This window comes from Ipomoea nil, unplaced genomic scaffold (genome assembly GCF_001879475.1).
Source record: "Ipomoea nil cultivar Tokyo-kokei standard unplaced genomic scaffold, Asagao_1.1 scaffold1420, whole genome shotgun sequence".
Lineage (NCBI taxonomy): Eukaryota > Viridiplantae > Streptophyta > Magnoliopsida > Solanales > Convolvulaceae > Ipomoea > Ipomoea nil.
The window spans coordinates 5,014-29,768 of NW_017617848.1; the positions used below are offsets into that span (position 1 = coordinate 5,014).

The 24,755-nt window shown below is 35.6% G+C and overlaps 3 protein-coding genes across 6 annotated transcripts; 1 reads left to right on the forward strand and 2 right to left on the reverse strand.

The window, feature by feature from the left end:
- Nucleotides 1-898: 898 nt before the first annotated feature.
- LOC109187190 lies at nt 899-2,302 on the reverse strand. Of its 3 annotated transcripts, XM_019337313.1 has the most exons (4): nt 1,745-2,302; nt 1,551-1,655; nt 1,399-1,468; nt 1,127-1,303 (listed from the first exon to the last, which is right to left on the reverse strand). In XM_019337313.1, exons 1-4 carry the CDS (start codon nt 1,792-1,794, stop codon nt 1,190-1,192), a joined length of 339 nt encoding a protein of 112 aa, XP_019192858.1. In that variant the 5' UTR covers nt 1,795-2,302; the 3' UTR covers nt 1,127-1,189. The 3 variants fall into 3 exon arrangements, 1 of the variants encoding a protein (XP_019192858.1); XR_002055241.1 differs by lacking the exon at nt 1,551-1,655; XR_002055240.1 differs by lacking the exons at nt 1,127-1,303; nt 1,399-1,468; nt 1,551-1,655 and adding an exon at nt 899-1,116.
- A 6,123-nt stretch (nt 2,303-8,425) lies between these two features.
- Nucleotides 8,426-22,059, forward strand: LOC109187186 (mediator of RNA polymerase II transcription subunit 10b-like). The gene is made up of 6 exons (XM_019337306.1): nt 8,426-8,469; nt 17,219-17,558; nt 17,645-17,724; nt 17,819-17,921; nt 18,331-18,420; nt 21,694-22,059. Exons 1-6 carry the CDS (start codon nt 8,426-8,428, stop codon nt 21,763-21,765), a joined length of 729 nt encoding a protein of 242 aa, XP_019192851.1. The 3' UTR covers nt 21,766-22,059.
- A 358-nt stretch (nt 22,060-22,417) lies between these two features.
- Nucleotides 22,418-23,342, reverse strand: LOC109187188 (homeobox-leucine zipper protein HOX6-like). 2 transcript variants are annotated; one of them, XM_019337310.1, is made up of 2 exons: nt 22,921-23,342; nt 22,418-22,836 (listed from the first exon to the last, which is right to left on the reverse strand). In XM_019337310.1, the coding sequence occupies exons 1-2, from the start codon at nt 23,248-23,250 to the stop codon at nt 22,543-22,545; spliced, it is 624 nt and encodes a 207-aa protein (XP_019192855.1). In that variant the 5' UTR covers nt 23,251-23,342; the 3' UTR covers nt 22,418-22,542. The 2 variants fall into 2 exon arrangements, with proteins under 2 accessions (XP_019192855.1, XP_019192854.1); XM_019337309.1 differs by having other exon boundaries at nt 22,418-22,842.
- Nucleotides 23,343-24,755: the final 1,413 nt, after the last annotated feature.

Below are 24,755 nucleotides of genomic sequence, written 5' to 3' on the forward strand. Positions count from 1 at the left end.
CAACCAAAACACATTAAAAATTTTGAAGCAGAATTTCATCAACAACATGCACACATAAATTATGAAATAGGAGACTCCTACAGACATTCAACTCCTGTTTATCCCATAAATTACGACTCTGATAATTATGAAAATTACTACAGTGGAGCTGAAACTGAATAATTTTAGCAATTTTGAAATGTCTTCAACTATCATTTTTTACACCTTAAATTTAATTTTCAACTCCTACACACATCCAAACTCTTCATCAAAATTTATTTCCGAACAAATAAATTCAAACAACATTTCTACTTTGTATTATTTCCTAACTAATTCAAAAAATATTAATGTTATGTACTACATGTCATGGATTAGTCACTTCAACTCCTACACATACCCAAACTCTTCAAAATTTTTCTCCGAAGTTATAAATTTAAAACACTATTCCACTTTGACTTATTTTCTAACTAATCTAAAATTTATCAATGACATGTACTACATGTCATTGGATAGTCATTTCAAAAACTACTACATCATTTCTTTTTCACAAATTACCACTAGTACAAAACAGGCGATTCGCGTCTGTTGTTTAGAGCTATTGGCGTCACTTTTACAACAGGTGTTTATGAACAAGACGCTGATAGTTATGACTTTTAGGCGTCTGTTGTTCACAGTCGCGTATTCTTGACTATAGGCGTTTGTTCTTTGCGAACAACTGACGCCTTATCCTACCAGATTTTGCAAATTTTCAAAGACGCGTATTGCTTTTAATTTTTTATTTTTATTTATTTATTTATTTTTTTGGTTCAAGCCTGCTACAGTAAAATCAATCCTCCATAATATACATTGTCAACACAATATTCATTAACATGATTATATTTTACAATTCAAAATATAATCCAAACTACATCCCAATTCAAAATATTAATCCACACTACAATCCAAACTAAACTACAATAATCCATAATATATAATCCAAACTAATACATATAATAAACAATATAATCCAACCATTAATATTTAAGTACGCCATCACGATACACACACTTATACACATTCATTATAAAAATACTTGGCCCACATTTCACGAATCTCATCAATTTCTTCCATGGAATATGTCAAAGTGTCTTGAAAAACCTACAAATGAATTATTAATTATATTAGTAATCAGTTATAATTAATTCAATTATTACCAAATACTTATTTTATATCAGTTTATATGTACCTCATCCAAAGAAGTGAATGTGAAATATTTTGTGCACAGTTCGTGCATATACTTCATAACGTAATATCCACACTCAAAATCACCTGGTTGTTGAGCACACTAGAAAAACAAATGACAATATAGTAAATATTATTTGTAATCTAGCTAACAATTAATTAACAACAAATTAATAAGTAAACATTATTGTATTTTACCTTTACATGTTTAAAGTTGAAAAGACTTTTTGCTCTTTGTCCTTGTTGATTCATATATGATCGGAATGCCCTATCATTAATGTAATAAACACAATTTATAAATTATAACACATTATATAAATAAATTTATATAGAGATATACTTTTACTTACATGTTCACCGCAGGCTTGAGTTCTATATTCCGGTCACATTTTATAGGATCAAAGACATATACTATTCTCGAACAAACATTAATCACTAGAAGCAACCAATGGTCTCTACAATTTATAAACACATACATTGCAAATTCAATTAGTAATAATTCAAATTCACTTATATAAACAAGTAAGAAGAATAGATTACTTACGATTGATGGTACGGTGCTAAAATTAATGTCTTGTCCTTCAATGTGACCATAGCATTTGCAATATATGCAGTGACAACATTAAAGTTGAAATCAAGAGTGGCTTTTGCTATCTGTGTTGGACACAAAAATCCAACTGAGTCAGTCCCAAATTGATTGCTGTGAAGATACCTGAAAAATCATTAAGTAATACATTAATATCATTAAGTAATACATTAATAATTAATTAAAATTTTCAAATTAATAAATATACAAACTTACATTATAAAGACTTGTATAATGGATACATCAAGTCATTTCATGGTTAACAAGTCCTTAATATTATCCATCATAACAAAAATACTTCTCACGTTGGTATGGTGAAAGACATTAGAATCTAATTCCAATTCAAAGTAATCAGTATCAATAGGCATTGATAGAAGCACATTGTGCACCCGCTTGCACTCAACCCCCAAACGCTGTAAGGTATCATCATCAACCAAATTGGGTCGTCTAGTACTCGATTCCTCACCACAGTCATACTTGTTTTCAACTTTCGGCTTCATCACTATATCTTCCTGTGAATAGAGGAACTTTTAATCATGATAACATATACAAATAATAAAAATTCAATAAATTATACAACAAAACAAGTTCATACCTCTCCTATACCAACTAAATGTATTGGCCACTGTACAAAACTTCCAATGACATCTCCAATATGTGTATAATGTTGAGTGTGCACTGGTAGAAGAAATGTCTCTCCCCCCTCAACAATCACATGATCCACTGACACCTTGGCATGATTTGGTAATACTATTTGGTTGTGCACTACGGTGTCAAATCGAGTTGGGTAAACAATTCCTCTTGCAACTACTTTTATGGTATCCTCACCAGTACATAAGGCAAGCCGACATGGAGTCGGACTCTATCATTTAACACAAGACAATAATAAAATAAATAAAACATGTTAAATTAATACAATTTTTAAGATTATAAGCATTTAATATTTACCTCAATCAGGGTAAATGGATATGGATCCATCGACTGGCAACTGCTACGAACAACTAGTGGATCAACAGGCTTATACATGCTTTGTGGCGTGCCCATAGAAGCTCCAACATCTTGGGGCATTTTTTTTCTCAAATCCTGAAGTTGATCGTTTAGGTTGTCAATCTTAGGTTGCATTGCTAAAATTGTTTCTTGCCTTACTTTTTCAACCAAAGCTTCTACATCATCTATCGGAAGAACTCCCCTCGATCTTTCCTTACTCTTAACTGGCTTTCCAAACCCTTTCTTCACAGTCACATATGAACCAACGCCTCTAACTGAACCTGAATGGTCTTTCTTACCAAGGGATTCTGACAATACATCATGATGTCTAGAAGGCTTAAATAACCCTTGGTTAACTTCTTCACACTTCTCCACCTATTTAAGTAAATAATTAAACAAAATATTAGCATTAACTTTACTATTAAATTATTAACATAAATTATTCTTATTTGTAAAAACTTACAATTTTTTGAACCACCCCTATTGTTTTCTCATTGGGAATGTAGTATTTTCCATCATCTCCTTTTTTAGATCTTGCTCGAATCCAATCTAGACCACGGTCATTTGGTGCAAGTGTCGAGCTAATAGTTGCACAGGAAGTTTGAGTTGAAATAGGATCTGCTACAAGCCACTCGGGCGTTTTACCTGCATATCCCGCTGATCCTAAATAATGTGGATGTACATTTTTTCGTTGCTTTGCCATTGCTCTTTCACTTTTCTCCTATTAGTGGACAAATGCAGAGGTCATGCAGTTTCTAGTTACACTAAAGTTCATGACTTAAAAGAAAGCGGGCCACACAAGTCTCAGCTTTACCGTTGAAACACTTTTTCCTCTTTCGATAAGGATGACCAATAGGGAGGAAGGCCCGATGACTCATGAATACATTCTTTCTACTATTACTCAACCAAAGATCACTTGTTTCATCTTCACAAATAGGGCATGCCTTCGCTCCTTTTGTAGTATACCCTGACAAGTTACCATATGCTGGAAAATCATTTATTGTACAAAATAACATGGCTTGCAAAGTGAAGTTGGTTTGACTATATGCATCAAACACCATCACGCCTTCATCCCACAACATTTTCAAATCTTCCACAAGTGGTGCTAAGTACACGTCTATGTCATTCCCTGGTTGTTTAGGCCCTGAAATAAGCAATGACAACATGATGTACTTGCGCTTCATACACAACCAAGGAGGAAGATTGTAAGCTACCAAAAGAACCGGCGAAGTACTATGTCGACTACTCATGTTGCCATGGGGGTTCATTCCATCAGTGCATAACCCAAGCCTAAGATTCCTATTTTCATTGCCAAATTCAGGAAACATTCTATTAATGTTCCTCCACTGAGGAGAATCGGCTGGGTGTCTTAATTTTCCATCTTCCTTCCTCCCTTTAGCATGCCACTACAAATTCTTTGCATCATTTTTATTTGCAAATAAGCGTTTGAATCTTGGTATCACAGGTAAATACCATAGCACCTTCGCTGGAGGGCTTTTCTTATCCTCACACTGATAAGCAACATTTTTTCTCTTATAACGTGATGCTCCACACTTTGGACATACATGCAAGTTACTGTATTCCTTCCAATACAATACACAATCATTTGGACATGCATGTATCTTCTTGACCTCCATGCCCAGTGGGCACAACATTTTCTTAGCCTCATAAGTTGAAATAGGAAGCTCATTATCATTAGGAAACATGTCTTTTAAAAGCTCTTATCACTCCACCGATTCATTGCTTTTAAGTTATATAATTTTAGCACAGCAGATAGCTTTGTAAATTTACTACACCCAGGGTACAAAGATTTTTCTGAATCAATAGAAAAGCTTTCAAATATAGGAGGCATTTCACTATCATCTCCTTGAATATCACGCATGAGTTCATCTATTCGATCATTCTCTTCATTTTCCTCATTGTCTACATTCTTTTCATCATTATCATCATCATTCTCTTCATCATTGTCTATTCTATTACTAGGAAGTACACTTTCACCATGCCATATCCACCTGTTGTAATCTTCCTTAAAGCCACGACATATTAAATGACTCCTCACTTGCTCAAAACTACGAAATTTCCTAAGATTCTTACAATCATAACATGGGCACACAAGAAATTCTTCACCATTTTTGCTTTTATTTTCTTCAGCATATTTTATAAAATTTTCAACCCCTAGCATGTATTCATGTGTATTGCGTTTCCCATACATCCAACTACGATCAATACCTCTCGTCTGCAAGATTATGAAACTTTAACCGAAATACATATCATATAAGATATAGACAAATGAAGGTGGATAAGGCATTTAGTCTATATAATATAATTGAGAATCTATAATTAAGCATTTGGTCAGTTTGTCCAGTATGGAATTACATTTTTGAAACTTTATTTTATTCCTTTGCATTAGTTTTATTCCAGTTTAAAATCTATAATGCTTTAATCAATACTTTACATTTCTATTTGGTTTTTAATCAATTTACATTTACCTAAAAAAAAATGAAATAGACCAGACTACATAATAAGGCACACATTATATCACATAATAATAATAATAATAATAATAATAATAATAATAATAATAATAATAATAATAATAATAATAATAATAATAATAATAATAATAATAAATAATAAGGGACACATTATATCAAATAATAATAATAATAATAATAATAATAATAATAATAATAATAATAATAATAATAATAATAATAATAATAATAATAAGGAGGCACGCATTATATGACATAATAATAATAATAATAAATAAGGGACACAATATATCAAATAATAATAATAATAATAATAATAATAATAATAATAATAATAATAATAATAATAATAATAATAATAATAATAATAATAATAATAATAAAGCACACATTATATCAAATAATAATAATAATAATAATAATAATAATAATAATAATAATAATAAAAGAAGAAGAAGAAGAAGTCGCACATTATATACCTGAAGCGCGGTTGAAGGTTGCAAATGGAGGTCGAAGCAGCGCTGGTGGAGGTCGCCGGCGGAGGTCGACGCAGTGCAGTTGGAGGTCGCCTCTGAACCTTCGTTGTCACTTAGCTGTTGGAGCTCGCTGCGCCGCCAAAGTTGCCTTCTCAATCTATGGTGAAGTCGGTATTAGAGGTCGCTGGCGAACCTTTCCCCTCAACCCATGGCTAAAGTCGGCGGTGTTCAGGGAAATAATGGAGATGGAGGTCGCCGGCGGTGGCTGCTCGTACGAAATGTTGGAGATGAAGAGTATTGGCGGTGGTTGCTGAAGAAGGGCTAGGGGTTGGAGTTACGTTGGTGAAGAAGCTTACAATGTAAGCTTTAGCTAGCGGTGGTCTATCAGCCAAATATTGTTTTTTTTTATATTATTATTATATTTTATTATATAGACCACAGGCTACTGTTCTGATTAGAACAGTAGTCTGTTGTCTACGAATTTTTTTTTTAAAAATTGGGAGTGGTTTTCCCTCCTGTTATTTTAAACAACAGGTGCTAATTGTTGTTCATAATATTACAAAAATGCCACTGTGCGAGTTTTAGTCTCTAATTTTCAAACAACAGATGCTAATAGTCTAATATTTTTTGTCAAGTTTGTACTAGTGTACTATCTTAATTCTTACATGTTTTATTTTTCACAAACTAAACCTCTGTGGAGTTGAAAATTTTTAGTATTATATATATATATATATATATATATATATATATATATATATATATATATATATATATATATAGTAAATTACACTTTTGGTCCTGTGACTATTGTGGTGTTATTAATTTCAATCCACGACTTTAAAAACTAACAATTTAGTACTCTAACTATTCAATTGCTATCAATTTTGGTCCATTTGGTCAAATTGTCAGCAAATTTTAATTGAAAAGACAAATATACCCTCAATTTTTAAAAATAATAAATGAAAAATTCAATTATGTACTTTTCCGGTGGAAGCTAGACGCAGGTTTGAGATTGCCGTTGCTGCTGCCGTTCTTCGTCGTACCATCGCAGCACCACGCCAAGACACTAGCTGCCTCCACCATCATTGCGTACCTCTGGTCATCACTCTCTCTCTCTCGCTCGTCGACGGCAACATGGTGAACCAGCAGCAGCGCCGGCGTCTTCCCGGCGAGTTGAGCAGCGGCGGCGGACTAGTGTAATCAGCAGCAGCTCTCCTCTGGCGTGCAACGGTGGCCAAGCTCTTGGTGTTCCAAAAGTATAATTCAAGACCAACTAAAATTCAGATAAGCATTTTAGGCACACCCCATTCGTGACCCCTCAAGAATAAATTACACTGAAAACCCAATCCCCAGACAAAAGTAAACAAACAAAATGCGTAATGAACATGAACTGGATCCAGGAATGGGGGAAGAATGATTCTCAAGAAGTTTAAACATTGGGCAAAGAATCAGAGGAAGTGTGAGAACTGAATAGCACCGTAGACGGCGGAAAACATGTGGGGCCGGAAGGTGAATCACGTTAACGGAGGGGAAACTGGAGAAGAACAACAACACACAATCATGGCGAGGCTCGTAGAGTCGAAGAAGATTTTCGCCGAGATTGGATATGGAAATCATTTACTATCATCCATCGCGTAACACGTATACACGTAAAATATACTTGTGGAAGACCAAGAGCTTCGCCACCGTTGCACACCGGAGGAGAGCTGTTGCTGATTACACTAGTTCGCCGCCGCTGCTCAGCTCGCCGGGAAGACGCCGGCGCTGCTGCTGGTTCACCATGTTGCCATCGACGAGCGAGAGAGAGAGAGAGAGAGAGTGACGACTAGAGGTACGCAGCGATGGTGGAGGCAGCTAGTGTCTTGGCGTGGTGCTGCGATGGTGCGACGAAGAACGGCAGCAGCAACGACGATCTCAAACCTGCGTCTAGCTTCCACCGGAAAAGTACATAATTGAATTTTTCATTTATTATTTTTAAAAATTGAGGGTATATTTGTCTTTTCAATTAAAATTTGCTGGCACTTTGACCAAATGGACCAAAATTGATAGAAATTGAATAGTTAGGGTACTAAATTGTTAGTTTTTAAAGTCGTGGATTGAAATTAACAACACCATAATAGTTACAGGACCAAAAGTGTAATTTACTCTCTCTCTCTCTATATATATATATATATATATATATAACTGCAATGACTTACCACTTTCTTGCATAATTTTCAGACTTTCACGGCGTCTCTCTTCATAAACTCGTGTACCACCAATTTCTTTCAGCAGATCAAGTCGCTCTGAATCTTTCATCAATGTCAGAGATGCTATCTGCAAATTAAGAGAAGAATGAGCAGAGCATAGTCAAAAGCATAATCTAAAGAAAAAGTGCAATAGCGCTTAACCTTCCCCTACTGCACAACATAGTACAGATTAAAACGAGAGAATCCAACACTTTCTAGTAAATTCATGACCTCAGTCTTCCTGCAAGTCACGTTTAACTTTTCCATTAACCGTCATCAAAGAGCTTCAACTAGAACGTGAAAGAGTAACCGGAAGCAGTACACAAAGGGTGTGTTTGTGATGGGGATATGGGACCCCAGGGGTCCATTTTATTGGGAAAGTATTGACCCAAGTGGGGGTGGTGAAAGAAGGAGGTTGGACCAAGTCTTGTTGGGCTAGGAAGACAAGCACGCATGGTGGGCCAGGGTGAAGAACATGGACTGGAAGGCGGGAGGAAGTAAGTGCGGGAGGTAGGTACGGCATGAGGGGGGTAGGTACGGCGTGAGGGGGTAGGTAGGTACGATATGATGGGGGAGGTAGGTACGACGTGAGGGGGGGGAGGTAGGTACGGCGTGAGGGGGGAGGTAGGTACGGCATGAGGGGGGTAGGTACAGCGTGAGGGGGTAGGTAGGTACGGCTGAGGGGGGGAGGTAGGTGCGGCGTGCATGGTGGAGGATGCGGGAGTCGCGGGGATAGTGGCGACGTGACATGCATGGCGACAAACAAGCGGAGTGTGGAGGAGCAACGTGGGACACGCGGACGCCAGAGGAGGAGGGGGGCTTGCTATAAATAGGGGCCCTAGATCTTTGGCTAAGGAAAAACTCAGACACGATAAGCACTACAGTTTAGTGGTTTTGGTCTTGTACTCTCAATCCAGTCACCTGGGTTCGATTCCTACCAGTAGCATAGTTCGCTATAGCCCATCCTGTGGGCCTTGTTCTTTGTAATTCGGCTGCCATTCTGGGCTTGTACCTCGGGCTTTTGTATGCATTGTTCTGGGCCTAGCGCCCTACCCCCCCCCCCCCCCCCCCCCCCCGTCCTATGTTCCTATACCCGGTCCCAATAAAACCATCATTGGCACCGTCTGTGGGGATCGCTACGATTAGCCCGTGTTTGTAGTCTCTACCATCCTAGCAAGGTTCCGAGGTACGCCCAAATGGTTGATTCGCAAGATGAGCTACCCTATAAGGTAACACACTTAGCATATCGAGACGCTACTCTGGTGAGTACACTTGAACACTTAGTTTGGTAAAGATTGTTTTTATTTTCCCGAACTATGTGCCCTTGTGTGCTCCTATGTGCTCTGCATGCTTGGCCCACGGCCACCTCAACTATATGCTCATATGTGCTCTGCATGCTTGGCTCGCGGCCACCTCAACTATATGCTCATATGTGTCTGCATGCTTGGCCCGCGGCCACCTCAACTATGTGCTCTGCATGCTTGGCCCACGGCCACCTCAACCATGTGCTCCTATGTGCTCTGCATGCTTGGCCCACGGCCACCTCAACTATGTGCTCTTACGTGCTATGCATGCTGGCTCTTCGGCCATGGCGGATGGGGCATGTGGGTTATCGCAACCCACATGTGCGGACTTGCCCCCGGCAAGCCGCATGGTTTTGGCGGATGGGGCATGTGGGTTATCGCAACCCACATGCGCGGACTTGCCCCCAGCAAGCCGCATGGTTTTGGCGGATGGGGCATGTGGGTTATCGCAACCCACATGCGCGGACTTGCCCCCGGCAAGCCGCATGGTTTTGGCGGATGGGGCATGTGGGTTATCGCAACCCACATGCGCGGACTTGCCCCCGGCAAGCCGCATGGTTTTGGCGGATGGGGCATGTGGGTTATCGCAACCCACATGCGCGGACTTGCCCCGGTAAGCCGCATGGTTTTTGACGGATGGGGCGTGTGGGTTATCGCAACCCACATGCGCGGACTTGCCCCCAGCAAGCCGCATGGTTTTGGCGGATGGGGCATGTGGGTTATCTCAACCCACATGCGCGGACTTGCCCTCGGCAAGCCGCATGGTTTTTGGCGAATGGGGCGTGTGGGTTATCGCAACCCACATGCGCGGACTTGCCCCCGGCAAGCCGCATGGCGTTGGCGGATGGGGCGTGTGGGTTATCGCAACCCACATGCGCGAACTTGCCCCCGGCAAGCCGCATGGCGTTGGCGGAGGGGACGTGTGGCTTATCACAACCCACACTACCCCGTCCTGCAACCTTCAGTTACCTTCATCCTTAAAAAAAAAAAAAAAAAAAAAAAAAAAAAAAAAAAAAAAAAAAAAAAAAAGTTGCATGCAGGTGTAGCATGGAGAAGAAGCAAAGACATCCATTGAATATTTAAAAGAAGCATGCAGGTGCATCATGGAGAAATTGACAAAGCATACTAAATAAATGCAACAAAAGAGATGTACAGTGCAAGAAGCATCCAAGAAGTGACAATAGAGGAGTCACCTTGACCTCTCGACACTAGGTGATGAAGCGAAGGCCAGGGCAACATGCGGTGTGTGTGGCAGAAGTACGGAGTAATGGCGTGACGCACAACAATGGTAATAATGGAAGGTGGCGGCGAGAGGTTGAGAAAGGGAAAGAAAGGAGGTGGTGATACCGAATTCTACTTCTTTTAGGCATCAAGATACCTAAAAGAAGTGGGGAACTTGTGATGGGGATATCATGAAAGCTTGGGAACTAGAGGTGGAGTTTGGGAAAGAAAGGAGGTAGTTGTACCGAATTCTACTTCCTTTAGGCATCAAGATGCCTAAAAGAAGTGGGGGACTTGTGATGGGGATATGGGACCCTAGGGGTCCATTTTATTGGGAAAGTATTGACCCAAGTGGGGGTGGTGAAAGAAGGAGGTTGGACCAAGTCTTGTTGGGCTAGGAAGACAAGCACGCATGGTGGGCCAGGGTGAAGAACATGGACTGGAAGGCGGGAGGAAGTAAGTGCGGGAGGTAGGTACGGCATGAGGGGGGTAGGTACGGCGTGACGGGGTAGGTAGGTACGATATGAGGGGGGAGGTAGGTACGACGTGAGGGGGGGGGAGGTAGGTACGTCATGAGGGGGGTAGGTACAGCGTGAGGGGGTAGGTAGGTACGGCTGAGGGGGGAGGTAGGTGCGGCGTGCATGGTGGAGGATGCGGGAGTCGCGGGGATAGTGGCGACGTGACATGCAAGGCGACAAACAAGCGGAGTGGGGAGGAGCAACGTGGGACACGCGGACGCCAGAGGAGGAGGGGGGCTTGCTATAAATAGGGGCCCTGGATCTTTGGCTAAGGAAAAACTCAGACACGATAAACACTACAGTCTAGTGGTTTTGGTCTTGTACTCTCAATCCAGTCACCTGGGTTCGATTCCTACCAGTAGCATAGTTCGCTATAGCCCATCCTGTGGGCCTTGTTCTTTGTAATTCGGCTGCCATTCTGGGCCTGTACCTCGGGCTTTTGTACGCATTGTTCTGGGCCTAGCGCCCTACCCCCCCCCCCCCCCCCCCCCCCCCCCGTCCTATGTTCCTATACCCGGTTTATGGTGGACCCGGTCCCAATAAAACCATCAGTTTGGTTGGTAGGTTTTGCCCATAGGAATATGTATGAAAGTGATTGTTGTTGTTTGGTTGATAAGTTTTTAGAACACTACTATGGGTTTGGAATACCCCATCAATTGAAAAATCTATACCAAAATAAAATAAGGATTTCATTCCCTTATTCATTCTCAAGCACTACTATTAGTAACCATTCCCATTCCATCCTACTACCAAACATGTTAAGGGTGTGTTTGGTTCGCACTTAGGAATCAGAATCGGAAATGGTATCAAATACTTGGTAATGGTAATGAGTTTTGGTGAAAGTATTTAACATGTTTGGTAGTAGGATGAAATGGGAATGGTTACTAATAGTAGTGCTTGAAAATGAATAAGGGAATGAAACCCTTAGTGTATTTGGATATGGGTTCAATTGATGGGTATTCGAAACCCATAGTAGTGTTCTAAAAACCTATCAACCAAACAACAACAATCACTTTCATACTCATTCCTATGGTCAAAACCCACCAACCAAACACACTCATACTTTCACCAAAACCCTTTACCATTATCAAGTATTTGATATCCATTCCGATTTCGATTCCTATGTACTAACCAAACGCACCCAAAGTCACTTTGATTGATTATCAGATACCCACGTGATAATACTCATCTTTCTTAAGACCAGTTGTTCTTCTCAAACGCACTTCTTCCTTATCAACATGTCAATAAGAAAGGGCATCAAAATCTATGGAAATAAGGGTGTGTTTGGTTGGTGGGTTTTGCCCATAGGAATGGGTATGAAAGTGATTGTTGTTGTTTGGTTAATAGGTTTTTAGAACACTACTATGGGTTTCGAATACCCCATCAATTGAAAAATCCATAACCAAATACAATAAGGGTTTCATTCCCTTATTAATTATTAACCACTACTATTAGTAACCATTCCCATTCCACCCTACTACCAAACATGTTAAATACTTTCACCAAAACCCATTACCATTACCATTACCAAGTATTTGATACCCATTCTGATTCCGATTCCTATGTGCGAACCAAACACACCCTAAATAATTTGACGAGAAATGAGCATGTTTCTTGTCCATAACAGAAGGGAAGATATAACAGTATAGACATTGGAAACGGCCTTGGACGTTGAATTTTTTTTAGACGGCCATGGCGGTCCATGACCATTTGGAATGAGGGCAGCGGCCTCCGACGAGAACAACCGGACAGCTACGGCTGTCTGGCGCGGACAGCCGGTGGCTGAAATTCTTTATATATATATATATATATATATATATATATATATATATATATATATATATATATATATATATATATATATATATATATATATTTAATAATTGAATATGCAACCTGTAAAAAAAGTTAATCGAACAAATTTAGCTAGTAGATGGGCCTATTTGACATTTAATTTAGTTCGTGGTGAAAATTGAGCACTTCACAGTAGTAGATGAACCTATTTGACACTTCTGTCATTTTTGTGTGTGTAAATCACGAGGTGGTCTGGATATTTTCTCTGCCCGTTTAACTTTGTAAGATTATTATTGCAAATGAGATTAACAATATGAATGCATTTATTGTCTTAACATTTATTGTGTTCACATTTATTAATAATGTTTTATATTTAATATAAATTGTGTATATATTCACTTAAACCTCAATTATAATTAATTTGACCCTACATATATAAAAAGGAGAAATTAGATATAAAATAAACATAGTTTTTACATAAATAATTTTTTCAAATGAACAAATTTTTTGTGGAGATTTTTGACAAACATTACCTGTTATTTTATTTATAATTTCTTTTAAATATGTTAGTTGTATAATTACCAAGATTATGTGGTCTAATGGTATCTGGGTTGGACTTTCATTTGGAAGGTTATGAGTTCAAGCTTCAGTGGAGGTGTTATTGGTTTTTTGTGTTTCAGTAGGTTGAGAAAGTATATGAACAGATACTATATTTTTGTGTTTCAGTAGGTTGAGAAAGTATATGAACAGATACTATAATTAAATTAGTTATTTCAAATAATAATCTATACTATATATAAAAACAAAATCCTGAAATTTTAACTTCCCGCCCAATTCCTAAAAAATCTCTTTTCCTAATAAAATAGTGTAATACAATCTATACTATAAATAAAAAACAAAATCCTCAAATTTTATCTTCCCGCCCAATTCCTAAAAAATCTCTCTTCCTAATAAAATATATTGATTTCTACTTTCCCATTCGTACAATAACTCTGCGTTAAAATTCTATTATAATATTATAAAATAGTGTAATACAATCTATATCTATACTATATATAAAAACAAAATCGTGGAATTTTAACTTCCCGCCCAATTCCTAAAAAATCTCTCTTCGTAATAAAATATATTGATTTCTACTTTCCCATTCGTACAATAATTCTGCGTTAAAATTCTATTCTAATATTATAAAATAGTGTAATACAATCAATACTATATATAAAAACAAAATCCTGGAATTTTAACTTCTCGCTCAATTCCTAAAAAATATCTCTTCCTAATAAAATATATTGATTTCTACTTTCCCATTCGTACAATAATTCTGCGTTAAAATTCTATTCTAATATTATAAAATTATAAAATAGTGTAATACAATCTATATCTATACTATATATAAAAACAAAATCGTGGAATTTTAACATCCCGCCCAATTCCTAAAAAATCTCTCTTCCTAATAAAATATATTGATTTCTACTTTCCCATTCGTACAATAATTCTGCGTTAAAATTCTATTCTAATATTATAAAATAGTGTAATACAATCTATACTATATATAAAAACAAAATCATGGAATTTTTAACTTCCCGCCCAATTCCTAAAAAATTTATATTCATAATAAAATATATTGATTTCTACTTTCCCATTCGTACAATAATTCTGCGTTAAAATTCTATTCTAATATTATAAAATGGTGTAATACAATCTATACTATATATAAAAACAAAATCCTGGAATTTTAACATCCCGCCCAATTCATAAAAATCTCTCTACCTAATAAAATATATTGATTTCTACTTTCCCATTCGTACAATAATTCTGTGTTAAAATATTATAAAATAGTGTAATACAATCTATACTATCTATACTATATATAAAAAAACAAAATCCTGAAATTTTAACTTCCGCCCAATTACTAAAAAATCTCTCTTCCTAATAAAATATATTGATTTCTACTTTCCCATTCGTACAATAATTCTGCGTTAAAATTCTATTCTAATATTATAAAATAGTGTAATACAATCTATATCTATACTATATATAAAAACAAAATCGTGGAATTTTAACTTCCCGCCCAATTCCTAAAAAATCTCTCTTCCTAATAAAATATATTGATTTCTACTTTCCCATTCGTACAATAATTCTGCGTTAAAATTCTATTCTAATATTATAAAATGGTGTAATACAATTTATACTATATATAAAAACAAAATCCTGGAATTTTAACATCCCGCCCAATTCCTAAAAAATCTCTCTACCTAATAAAATATATTGATTTCTACTTTCCCATTCGTACAATAATTCTGTGTTAAAATATTATAAAATAGTGTAATACAATCTATACTATATATAAAAAACAAAATCCTGAAATTTTAACTTCCGCCTAATTCCTAAAAAATCTCTCTTCAAAATATATTGATTTCTACTTTCCCATTCGTACAATAATTCTGTGTTAAAATATTATAAAATAGTGTAATACAATCTATACTATATATAAAAAATAAAATCCTGAAATTTTAACTTCCGCCTAATTGCTAAAAAATCTCTCTTCCTAATAAAATATATTGATTTCTACTTTCCCATTCGTACAATAATTCTGCGTTAGAATTCTATTCTAATATTATAAATAGTGTAATACAATCTATACTATATATAAAAACAAAATCCTGAAATTTTAACTTTCCGCCGAATTCCTAAAAAATCTCTCTTCGTAATAAAATATATTGATTTCTACTTTCCCATTCGTACAATAATTATGCATTAAAATTCTATTCTAATATTATAAAATAATGTAATACAATCTATACTATATATAAAAACAAAATCCTGAAATTTTAACTTTCCGCCCAATTCCTAAAAAATCTCTCTTCCTAATAAAATATATTGATTTCTACAATAATTCTGGGTTAAAATTTTATTGTAATATTATAAAATTGTTTAATACTATTCCTATTCTAATCTATATCTATTTGATATATCATTGTTGCAAAAATCGTGTCGCTGGCCGCGGCGAGGAAGGCCGGAATCGGCCTCCTCAGCTGCCGCCTCGCCGGTTGAACCGGCCTTTAATTTTTTTTTTTTTAAGTTGTAAAGTATCAAAAGTTCGACAAGGCATAACTTTTGACCCCGTTGTCCGTTTTGGACAAATATTTTTTTGAAATCGCGTATTTTTTCTACAAAAGTTCCGTAAGGCATAACCATGGCTTATCAGTTTTAACTTCCCGCCCAATTTCTAAAAAAACTCTCTTCCTATTAAAATATATTGATTTCTACAATAATTTTGGGTTAAAATTATATTCTAATATTATAAAATTGTGTAATACAATTTTCTATTCTAATCTATATCTATACTAATATCGTTTTTGGACAAATGGTTTTTTCAAATCGCGTATTTTTTCGAGATCTATCCACCGCAAACTGCCTTAGGCGGTTTGGCCCACCAATTTCACCCGTAAAAAAAAAAAAAAAACTTTATTAAATGGTTTCTAAGAAAAAATTATGAGAACCTTATATTTTATTAATGAATTTTTAAAAATTTTAATTAAAAATTGTCGCGTGGATTAATTAATAATCTTTCTTTATAATTGGTCAAATTATTTAATTATGGTAAATTAGGGAATAATTAATGATGGTAATATAAATCTTAGAAGAATATATAATTGAAGAATATTTAATTATTTTTATATTATTATTGTGACTCACGGAATACAATACAAGAATATTTAATTATGGTTATATTATTATTGTGCATCACCAACATTATATACTAACAGTACTTGAAAAGAAATAAATAATAATAATAATAATAATAATATAAGTGGTAATCATAATATCTAAAAGTAATTAAGTGTTATTAATAAAAATAGTAAGAATATTAACGTAAGAATTATAACATAGAATAAATCGTAATAATTAATAACTATAGTCTATGATTAAATTTGGAATTGTCAGAAAAGATAAGCGACCTCTGGTAAAATTAACTCTTAAATAATTATATATCGATTTAAATATTCTTAATATATTACAACAAACCATTCCGTGCATCGCACGAGTGAAAATACTAGTATAAGTAACAATAAATTTTAAAATCAACATAGTAATAACATAATTAAACTTTTAAAAATATTAAATATTACATTATATAAACTATACTTACATTTTTAATAAAACTAATTCTACTTTGTATCGTAACATTACAATAATACTTATAAATTTTTGTCCATACATAGCGCGGGGTAAATACTAGTATAGTTAAGGACTGCGTTAATCTATACAAATTTAAAATTAAATTCTTTTAATTTGTAAATGAAATTCTCTTAATTATAATTAATAAAATATAAAATATAATTAAGGAAATGAAATTATAAAATTAACAAAATGTGTGTTCCGTAACAAAATTTTTTTCCAAAGAAAAGAAAAAGTGTGATTCAACGGGAAGTCCAGAACCGAGTGAGCACTCACAACTCCCAATCGCAAAACTCAAAACCTCCAATTGGTCAGGAGGAGTTTTTGGCAGAACGCGGCGGCAGGGATGGCAACAACGTCAACGTGATCCTCCCTCCCAATGTCCAACGTCGCCTCGCCGCCGACTTATCGGCGCCCGTCACCACCGGCTCACCGCCGGACGATTCCAAGCAGAACCTCAACCACGTCATTAACTGCATACAGAAAACCCTTGGGATGCTTCACCAGCTCTATCTCACAGTGTCTTCCTTCAATGTCGCCTCCCAGCTTCCCTTTCTCCAGCGCCTGTATGTACCCTCCGCAATATTCACCTTTTAAATATTCTATATTTGAAATTGTTTCCACTGCTTTATGAATTTTATCAAAATTTCGTTTAGGAATACTCTGTGTTGGAGTTTGATAATATGGTCAAATTAGCAGAGAAATGTGATATTCAGGTGCCTATGGAGGTTCTCAAGTAATATTTCATTTTTCCTCGTCATTTTACTTATTAATATTGTAAATTTTACTTATTCAATCTGTTCTCATTATCTTATTTTCTCTTTCTTTAGTTTAATTGACGATGGGAAGAATCCAGATGAGTTTACTAGGGACGTTTTGAATAGTTGCATCGTCAATAACCAGATCACTAGAGGAAAAACAGATGCTTTCAAGGTTAGATTTACTTTTATTTGCACTCTATATGCTTCCACGAGCGTAATTGCAAGGTATTCTCAATGCTTGAGGTGGTATATGTGTTTGAGAGGATGAGTGCAAAGCAAAGGCCTGGTCAGTAGTGTCCCTAAAACTTTTTTAGTTACATACTTCTATCCTTTCCTTCACAATCATCCGGTTCTCCATCACCATAATTGACAAATCACTTTCCATAATTTTTTTGTGCCATCACCATTCTTGAAGCCATACAACTGCAACTCTTAATGGGGCACTCTTCAATCTATCTATATGTGATAATTACTTTTCTCTTCCTCACAATAAAATTAAAAAAAAAAAAAATTCTTTTGTGGCGTCTTTTGGCTCATTCAATTCAATGCAATAACATATTTCTTTTCTCACTCTGGCACAGGGTTTGCGAAAGCATCTTTTAGATGAACTCGAAGAGGCATTTCTTGATGAAGTGGAAGCTTATAGGATGATCCGTGCAACTTCTGCTGCAGTAAGTTTCTCAGTTTTTGCACTTGCTGCAATCTCTATAGTTTATAGGCTAATGTACTCAACTAGGCCTTGATACCAATTTATTTGGCCTCTGCAATATGGGTTTGATTTGGACTTAATATAATTATACACTAAATTTTTAGTGAGCATATGAGTTAGCACTTACCTTCTATATAAGTAGCAATTACCCTCTTTTCTCCTATTTTTAATAAAACCCAGACCAGATACCGGACCAGCCTCTAATATCAAGTTTCTGGTAATCTGTTACGTACGCCTGGTTCCACTATTTGACAAACTGGTAGCCATCAGAATCTATGTGCTGTGTGATCCAATACCACATCTTTTGCAACTGAGTTTGGATCCTCTATCGACCAGGATACTCCAAACCCCTTTGGATAGGATCTGGATGATGCCATGCCATCCTCATTCGATTAGAAGGCTAAGATCTATAAGCTATACCTACAAGTTCCTCAATCCATTGCCGGCGTAAAGTATCTCTCTTCACACCCTTTTCAAATTAAAATTAACAACCAACCCCAATAAAAAAACTTTGGAAAAAGGGTTAAATAAGCTCCCTAACTAAACAAAGCTCCATGTAACCCCATTAAACCGGCAAAAAAGTGTGATTAAGTCATAATCTTACCTATTCAGTAGCAGGTTGCTGCGGATGTTGCTAACACTTGGCTCTCTAATGTTTACGTGAGTCTTAGTATACAATTAGTTAATTAATTAATTAATTTTTTGAATCTTTTTCTAAAATAGCCATTGGCTGTCTCTTGTTGGTGGCTATTGACAGACAGCCACTGTTGTTCGAAAACTAAACATTGAGTCCATATCTGGACCTTAATGATGAGGGCAGCCATGGCTGCTTTCTTTACTAAGGTCTAGACTAGATCTGGGTACAAGACAACCATGGCGATTTAAAAAAATTTTGAATTGTTTCTAGACAGCCTTGGTTGTCCTTGTATAGTTTTTGGACAGCTGTGGCTGTTCATCAACGGAGACAGCCACCAGCTGTCTTCTCTGATGACAACCAGTGGCTATTTAAAAAAAATTGAAAAATCAATAAATTAATTACTAATTGTACACTAGGATCCACGTGACCTTTAAAATGCCACGCATTAGCCACATGTGCTGTAACTTGTTGAATAGGTAAGATTAGACTGAATTGCACTTTTGTTGCCAGTTTAAGAGGGTTAGATGAAGTCTTTTTATGTTAGGGGGTTCAATTGCACTTTTCACTTGACTTAGGGAGCTTATTTGACCCTATTTCCAAAAACTTTATTTCAATTGAGATTTGAGACCCAAAAGCGGCTATAAGAAAGGGTGGATGCAATATCAGTGGATGTGTTGGTGCTTGAAGAATAAAAACTTGATAACAGTGGAGTACTGCCCAGATTATCATCTTCTGGAAACAATGCAAAAAAAATCTTCTTTCATTATTGTGAAAAGTAGTCAATGATGTGAAAAGCAACCACTGCTGATGCGATGTGTTTATCAGCATGGTAAAAGAGATTTACATGATCCACCTAGAAAAAAAGTAATGAGATTGAAATTGATGAAGATCCATTGGTACCTTTTAGTTTGAAGCGCATTATGGTTAGAGGATATAGATAATTAGAATGAAACTGTTGAAGAACGACTAGAAGAAGAAGAATATATAGAGTTGAAGAGAAACAGCGAGTGATTTAGGGTCACGATGGTTAACATGGGTTTTAGATTTCAGCCTTTGGATCTTGAAAGGATGATGTGGCATCATAGAGACCATGACTAGTTCAAATTGGTTGATCTACCTAATGTCCCAAGTTCTTTCTCCTTAAAACCACTAGCCCTTGACTCCTTGAGCTTATAAATCACTTAAAATCCTGTCAAATTAATAAAAATTCCAATTAAATCTTGCAAAACCAAATTGACCAACCTGAGTAATCTATTGTAGAGAGAGGGAGAGATAGGGTGCATATGATTGGTAAATGATTGCTGATTGACAGGAAGGAAAAGAGGTCGAGGGAGTTGGGAGGGATAATATAAGGTAGAGAAGAGGGAGATTTGAGACAGGAGAATCAGAGAGAGACAACAGAGAAGGATGCAAATTGGAGAGACACAATAGAGAACGACGAAAATTGCAGAGGTGATAAAAATGGGTACAAAGAACTAGATCTCACTCAAAGTTATGCAATCATACATTTGTTGCCAAGGATCTGATGAGACAGGCTACTAAATGAATTAAGTGACAAGAATTGATACATGACTAAATGGCACTATGTTATTGGATTGCGCATACTTTATAAAATTTACTAATATATTGACTGTCATAAAATCTGCCACACATAATCATAGAGCCTAATTTTCATTTTCATGTTATATTGTGAGATTATAAGACCACACAAGAATCCCAAGGATGGATTGTGGAAGATTTCATTATCCCTTAGAAATTATACGGAAGCCATCATTCACGGGACTTTAACACTCTGAATTGTCAAAATAATTGAATTTTGACTTGAGGGATGTTAGTACACCCTCAAGGGCTGGGCTGAGCCAAAAATAAAAATCTTTGCTTGACTCACTCAACATTCCAAAAAGAGTAAATTTTTTAAATTCAAATTTAGTTCAGAATTATTATATTTATAAATTTATGTATTTATTTTATTATAATAAGTTATAAGTTAAAACTTATTTATTTACATCTTATTATAATTATTATTGATCTTTATAACTTTTATAAATTTTAATTTATAATTTTATTTTAATATAAATTATTATTATTATTGTTATTATTATTATTATTATTATTATTATTATTATTATTATTATTATTATTATTATTATTATTATTATTATTATCATCATCATTAAAATAATTAATATTTTATAAGAAATAACTTTGTAACAAATTTATGTTTATGTTTTTAAAAATGAACCAAATAAAAAAAATACAATTTTCTGAATTTGAGTGAAACAAAAAAAAATAAAAAAATAATATTTTTTAACTTTGAACCAAACACTAGAAAATGCAATTGTTTTCCAAAAAATGAATCATTTTTTCGGAAATCATTTTACAAAAAACATTTTTCATATTTCCAAATGGACCCTAAAGATATGATCATATAAGATCTATCAAAATGATCATATAAGATCTATAAAAAATGCAGTCTTTGGAACCTTATGATATTGCTGTAACTGAGTGTTAAATGCATTTGTTTATTGATATTGCTTGAAGCATTACTTTGTCTCTACTATAGTTATTACAACAGCTGATCTTTAACATCCAAAACAGGAAGCAAAACAGTTGGCTCAAGCACTGAAGGCATTACCAAATGGCAATGTAAAGGTGAAGCCAGAAATTTAAAAGTCAACATGTTGATTAAATTCTGGTATATCTAGGCTTTCTTTGAAACTGTCAACATCTTGAACAATGTGAGAGGAATGTAATTATTTGGTATAGCTACAGGCGATTTCACTTGAATGTTCTAGATGTAATTTATAGACTCACTCTACAGGCGATTTCACTTGAATGTTCTAGATGTAATTTATAGACTCACTCTATACTGCATAGGGAATCATGTGAAGTAGGTAAGACCTGAGATTATGTTCAAACACAGTACAGTCTCCAGCTTGTTATTGTATGCATTAACATTTAATTAGCTTTGGAGTGTTTACTTGTGCATATGACGCTGACTTTATAGCATATAGAATTTTGTTCTATTTCTTCTGCTGATAACTGTGTTTTAGATAGCCAGTCTCAATCTATTGTGATATGAAGAGTTGTTGCCCATTCTTTGGTGCTTTATATATTGTAAATTGTTGTATATTTATCTGTTGAGTGTTGATTGATAGAATAAAAAAAGATGATTCTGATTGCGATATTATGATAAATTCTGAAGCTGTAAGTGAAAATCATGGGGGAATTTTTGCTCTCCTGGTAGGACCATCGCACATGCCATGGGACTATGTTCGATGCAGAATGGGTAGTGGAGACTGGAGGCCACTATTGCAACATCTTCAGTATCAAAAGAGGTATCTGCTTTTCAGATCATCTCGAGGATCCGATGAAGTACACAAAATTTGATCTTCTACTACCTAAATGATTCCTTTGACATTCATTATCCCCACCAAAAGAACTAGCCTAGAATTCCCACCACTGTGAACTACAACAGGAATTGTGAAAGAAGCCATCGGTCTCAAACTCAGATTTTTCCCCAATAGAGGAGAAGGAGCCTTCTCCTGTATCTATTATGTTCAGAACACCAGTTTCTGCTTCCGGGTGGTTGGTCTGTTCACTGTTGGCATTCCACAAAGGTAGAACAAATTCTGGGCTGGAAGTTTGCTGTGTACAGTTTGGCTTCTCCTCTGTCCCTAACGAGGTTCCCTCCTCATCAGTCTCCTTATCGCCAGTTTCTTCGGTCAGTTTCCTTAGACTCTGTAACTGCCATGAATAAATTTGTTGTTAGTTTTCTTGATTCTTCAGTCTTATAACATGCATATGTAGTAGGTAAGTACAGACCTGGAGAAGCAGGGATTCGTGCTCTTGTTTCAGTGTTTGTAACTTGGAATTTAGAGCATCATAACTCATCTTGAGGGTCCTGTAATCACGCTCGATCTGCTTCGACTTGGATCTAGCCCTCTTGTTCTGGAACCATATAGCCACCTGGCGAGGCTGCAGTCCCAGATTCTTAGCCAGCTGCTGCTTCACCCGAAGCTCAGGCCTCGTCTGCGCCTCAAACATGCTCTCCAGCAACTGGATTTGTGCGTCGTTGAATCGCCTTCTGTTGCTGTCCTTGCCTCCACCGCCGCCCTTCCCAGGATGCAGTCCCTCCTCTTCCACAGGGAACATATTCTTAGACTGCTATTATAGTTGCAGGGATAAACTTTTTCTCAGTTCATACACAACCAGATTGTAGACTACTGGTATTATTATAGTTTTGTGAGGAGGTTTGAAAGCAAAGAGGTGTGGCTACTTATATGTCACAGAATACATTTGGTTAATAAGTTGATTCTGATACTGACAAAAGTGAGAAGATACTAGTTGTCCAGCTTTAGGCTTTGATGTTTACCCTACTGGGGCCACTCCATTAATACACTTGTTAGGATTCTGTTAAGATCACCTTCAAGTAATCTAGTCTTAGTACGCCAATCCTTTAAAATGTAAAAATTTCTGCCCTAATTTATAAGTTTTAGTGGTTTGATTTAGTGATCAAATGGACTTGTTATTTTCTAATTTATAATAGTACAAAGTTTTGGTCATCATATCGAGGAAAAAAAGTATATTTATATATGAAAAGATTGCCTTCATGTTAAAGAATGTTGCATCAATTCACTATTTAGTCCCACCACAACCTTTTGTTGTTTCTCGGAACTTGACCTGTGGTGCAGCCACCGTTAGTTTATTTTCTTGTATTAATTAATAATTTAATATTGTTTCCAGCCTGATGGTTTTTTTTTTTTCAAATTATTTTGTGGACCCAGGTCAACCTTGCAAGGTGGACTTGGGTCTAATGTTCACAATTTACCTTTTAAAAATTTACAATTTGTATATTACGAACACAATGTTAATATTACTTTGTTTTGTATTTACAAGTTTCTTTCAAATACTGTAGTCATACAATATTAACACATTAGGATTTGATGACCCTGTATTATATTCACAAATTTCCTTCAACAACTGTTATGCGTTTTTGACTTAATAACACAATTTATATTTTAGAAATTCACAATTCCAATACTAAAATTACATAATTTATACGTCGTTTAGGACCAGGGTTCACCTTGCAAAGTGGACCCTGATCCATGATATAACAACTCAATTCTTATTTGGAAATCAATTTAACAAAAACTATGATTTTGTTTTTAATTTTTAAAATTAAGTTAAATTTCATTCATCCAAAAAAAAAAAAAAGAAAAAAAGAAAAAAAAAGAAATTTAAGTTAAATTAACTGCACTATTATCTTCCAGTATCTGTACATATATATAAGACGTCAAAGCTCCCTAGTCATGGAGTATTCTAGTGTATTAGTTATTTTCGTAAAAATATATATAGTTATCATAAAATAAAACATTTTTTTTTTCTTGTACAAAGAATGAGGACATTAAAGTTGTATAAATTGTTGTCACACCATTATAATTAAATTAACATAAATAATAGATTAAACTAAGTGTACGTTGATGAAGCATTTTGAACGTAAGGATCGGATAATCTGTAAACAAATCATTTTCGCACAAGGAAGCATCGACACATGTATCGATTCAGCCGAAAACGGGTGTAGGGATAATCGCATGGGACATATCGCATAAACAGCGGACCCACCTCCTCCAATCAGAGCAAGCCATGTTGCACATAGT

Coding starts and splice junctions, on each gene's coding strand:
- LOC109187190 (XM_019337313.1), bottom strand. CDS start 1,794: ATGGTCACATTGAAGGACAAGACATTAATTTTAGCACCGTACCATCAA. Junction 1,656..1,744: donor TTAGCACCGTACCATCAATC/GTAAGTAATCTA, acceptor TATAAATTGTAG/AGACCATTGGTTGCTTCTAG. Junction 1,304..1,398: donor TCAACTTTAAACATGTAAAG/GTAAAATACAAT, acceptor TTGTTTTTCTAG/TGTGCTCAACAACCAGGTGA.
- LOC109187186 (XM_019337306.1), top strand. CDS start 8,426: ATGGTGGGCCAGGGTGAAGAACATGGACTGGAAGGCGGGAGGAA. Junction 8,470..17,218: donor GGACTGGAAGGCGGGAGGAA/GTAAGTGCGGGA, acceptor TCCAAAGAAAAG/AAAAAGTGTGATTCAACGGG. Junction 17,922..18,330: donor GAAAAACAGATGCTTTCAAG/GTTAGATTTACT, acceptor ACTCTGGCACAG/GGTTTGCGAAAGCATCTTTT.
- LOC109187188 (XM_019337309.1), bottom strand. CDS start 23,250: ATGTTCCCTGTGGAAGAGGAGGGACTGCATCCTGGGAAGGGCGGCGGT. Junction 22,843..22,920: donor ACGAATCCCTGCTTCTCCAG/GTCTGTACTTAC, acceptor TATTCATGGCAG/TTACAGAGTCTAAGGAAACT.